This window comes from Rhipicephalus microplus, chromosome X, assembly GCF_043290135.1.
Source record: "Rhipicephalus microplus isolate Deutch F79 chromosome X, USDA_Rmic, whole genome shotgun sequence".
NCBI classification, from domain to species: Eukaryota; Metazoa; Arthropoda; class Arachnida; order Ixodida; family Ixodidae; genus Rhipicephalus; species Rhipicephalus microplus.
This window is the reverse complement of record NC_134710.1, coordinates 102,979,696-102,983,195: the sequence shown is the minus strand read 5'-3', so window position 1 is coordinate 102,983,195 and position 3,500 is coordinate 102,979,696. Positions and strand designations below refer to the sequence as shown.

Sequence of the window (3,500 nt, the reverse complement as noted above, 5' to 3'; positions counted from 1 at the left end):
TAATAATAATAATAATAATAATAATAATAATAATAATAAATGATCTGAAGAACTGTTCAATGAACAGAAAGAAAAAAATGAACATTCATTAGTAAGTTATTTGTCTAAAACATACCAATGAAGCCGCTTTTCTCGGGCTAAAAGACTGAATACGCGAGAAAAGATCCTAGGAAGAAATACTGTTGTTGTCGTTGCCGATACCAGCCCACCCGTCCAGACACGCTTATTGACTGTGTATGCTTCAACTCATAGCGTACGGTTTATCTGTAAAGTTATATTTTAACCACTTCCTTAAAAAAATGCGGAGTGACACCGAAACATCTAGTCAGTCAAAACGGCCCAAATACGTGTTAGTGCTTCGAAATCAAAGGCGCTGAAGTTTCGGCGCCTCTGATACGGTGCACGACATCGACGCCGGCGGCAAAATCCAGTCGAGAGTTGATTGATTGATATGTGTGGTTTAACGTCCCAAAACCACTATATGATTATGAGAGATGCCGTAGTGGAGGGCTCCGGAAATTTCGACCACCTGGGGTTCTTTAACGTGCACCCAAATCTGAGTACACGGGCCTACAGCATTTTCGCCTTCATCGGAAATACAGCCGCCGCAGCCGGGATTTGATCCCGCGACCTGCGGGTCCCAGTCGAGAGTGTCCATATAATTGCTATCGCAATAAAACGCTGCCATTGGTAATAGACAGAGCACTTTCCACGCTCTGTGGCTACGCCAAGGCCACTGCTGCAGACGAAAATAAAATATATGCCCCGAAAAGTGGAAATCGGGCACGCGTCGCAGGTTAAAGGAATGAAAACGCCACGGGATGCGGTCTCTGCCATGTAAAATGCATTGTTATTCCCACGTATGAATAAAGACATAAATGAGACTCATCCGAGCTATACATACTCAGCCACTATCATGAACTGACAAGTACACCATACCTCAGCGCACGCATTTAGCCTGACGCATGAATGTGAGCCGTGCCTTTCTTATCGGTAGATGGGTGTTATAATGTTATACCTTTATACGCAGCCACATTCCAAAATTTTCAACCTGAGACAATGTTACGTCATGTGCGTCTTCAGAGAATGAAGATAAGAAGTACTCGCGAGCAGCGTCTGGTAAAATCCTTCTACATTTACGGTGCTACAGTGAAAGCGAATCCAGCCCTACCAGCTATGCTTCCTTGACGTATACGACGATCACGTGCCTGTTTGATGATACTTAAACGAGACGTTGGACAAAAGTAGTGTCACTGAAAGGTAAACTGTTTCGACGCACAATATGGCCGAGGGAGCCGCTGCCACAACCGATATGCCCCTGCAATCAACGCCCATCATCGGCGGACGGTGCGAAGGCGGGCCCCTTGCACGCGCGTTCTCCGACAGCTTCTGGGCGAACCCCGTGCTACGCGTGCAGGTACGTAGCGCGTACATTTTGCCGTCTGACAACGACGAAGACCCGGTCCCGCTCTCGCCGATCCTGGCGGCGACCAACGTGACGGCGAGCAGCGGACCCATCTGCCGCATTTGCCACGAGGGCGACCACAGTCTTCCGCTGCTGTCGCTCTGCCTGTGTTCGGGCACAATGGGTCTGGTGCATTTGCTCTGCCTCGAGCACTGGCTCAGCACAAGTGGTAGCGAGACCTGCGAGATATGCCACTACCGCTTCAACGTTGAGCGTCGGCCCCGGCAATTCTGTGAATGGGTGAACAGTGTCAGCGTGCGCCGCGCCTTCTTCGGCGACCTGCTGTGCTTCGGCCTGCTCTCGCCCTTGGCTTTCCTCTGCGGCGTGCTCTGCCTGCACGGCGCTGCGCACCAGGTTCTACAGCGACGGCTATGGGAACCTATCGGCCTCGCTGTGCTCGCTTTCATGCTTTTCACAGTGTACAGCGCCTGGACTGTGCTCACTTTCCGCTACCACTACCGCAGCTGGAGGAAGTGGCGTGTGGCTAATCCATACATCAAGGTGGTAGACACGCCCCGTGATCCGTACCTCACTGTCGAACCTGACTGCAAGGGGTCTAAACCGCAGGACGGCAGAGGCAACGCCGTCATCCCTACCACCCGCATGCTGCCACACACAGGCAGGAGCACCTTGACCTCTGGTCTCGATTCATCGTTGGAGCTTTGCTCGCCGAACACCGTGGCTTCCGGCAGCCCTGTGTGGGAGTACCGCACTACACGCCTTTGACATGCTGTTTTTTAATGTAAACTTTTACCATTTTTATTTTGATCACTTATTTTTATTGTTATCACTGGTGCATGACCAACGCACGTGTGGAAAGAAGCGTTTGTTCAATGTAAGAAATCAAGGTACCTCGGAACAGTGCCGTTTTCAGAACGGCTCATTTGTTACAAAAATACGCAAGACGCCCGTGGCATTTTCCAGGCGCTTTCTTTTGTAATTCAGTTTTGTTTTTGTTCCTTTTTTTCTGACTGTCAACTGCACAGCAGCACTAAGGATGAGGAGGAACACGAGACTGCGCCCCTCCATCGTTTTTTTTTTTCGCAGGTGTTCTTCATACCGGGTCGAATACCGGGTCATATCGCCTTGGTCGAAATAGGCTACCTGGGACCGTATTCCTCAGAAAGCAGGAACACTATTTAAAAAATGGGGCCCCACTGCTTTTTTTCCTTAAGCAAATGGCACGCATGGTAGCACAGTTGCCGGTAATTACCCGACACTGTTTAACACCTCTGCGACACTTGCTCAGCTTCGTGAATAAAAACACATTGCTGACAATGTCGCGGTATTTTTTAGATGCGAACGATCTCTTGCTCGGGCCTATGTTCCGCGGTGGCGTCCGCACTTGCAATACGCAGGCGCAACTCTCCTCCTTCCCTCTCTCCAACATCTGCGCGTTACTCTCCACTTCTCTCCTACCACTTGCTTGCACTCTTTCCCCCTCCCTCTCTCGGCATCCCTCCCAGTGGCGTTAACACCCCCACGGCGCATGCGCGTCCCTTTTCTCCTGTGTTACGTTCCCATCTCTCTCGCTTCTCAATGAGACTCGGGGTGAGCACCTATGCTCGCTCCCTCATTTCCACTAGAAATTCATTCCCGTGGTGTTTACACCTCCATTGCGCATGCGCGTACACCTCTGTCGCCTCGACATTCCCACGCAGTGAGCCTGTGGCTAGCGCGTTTCTCCATTGCAAAACCAGACTATATACGGGGTGGCCAGAACCGTTCACTGGCCACCCCGTATATAAAGGCACTGGGTCTTGACCTCCAAGTTAGTGACGGTGGGAGATTTCTCCTCTGCGTTTTTTAACAATAAAAATTGGCAGCGCGTGTGCGTCAACTGAAACCGGACTGCAGGTCTCTGAGTGCAATGGAGTCTTCTATCTCTCATTGCCCATTAGCAGCGATCGGCATGTTTCAGTAGGGGACACTGATTCATCACTGCATGCTTTGCACCTCCCCAGGTTTTTCTCGTGCGCAACGCTGCGATGAGCGCCAGCGTTGACGCCGCCGCCAGTGTAAGCGTTGGCGCCCG

The 3,500-nt window shown here is 50.9% G+C and overlaps 1 protein-coding gene across 1 annotated transcript; it reads left to right on the top strand.

Annotated features, from left to right (window-relative positions):
* The first annotated feature begins 1,126 nt into the window (after positions 1–1,126).
* LOC119176288 (E3 ubiquitin-protein ligase MARCHF3) lies at positions 1,127–2,743 on the top strand. The gene has a single exon (XM_037427495.2). The coding sequence runs from the start codon at positions 1,283–1,285 to the stop codon at positions 2,189–2,191; it is 909 nt and encodes a 302-aa protein (XP_037283392.2). The 5' UTR covers positions 1,127–1,282; the 3' UTR covers positions 2,192–2,743.
* The last annotated feature ends 757 nt before the right edge of the window (positions 2,744–3,500 follow it).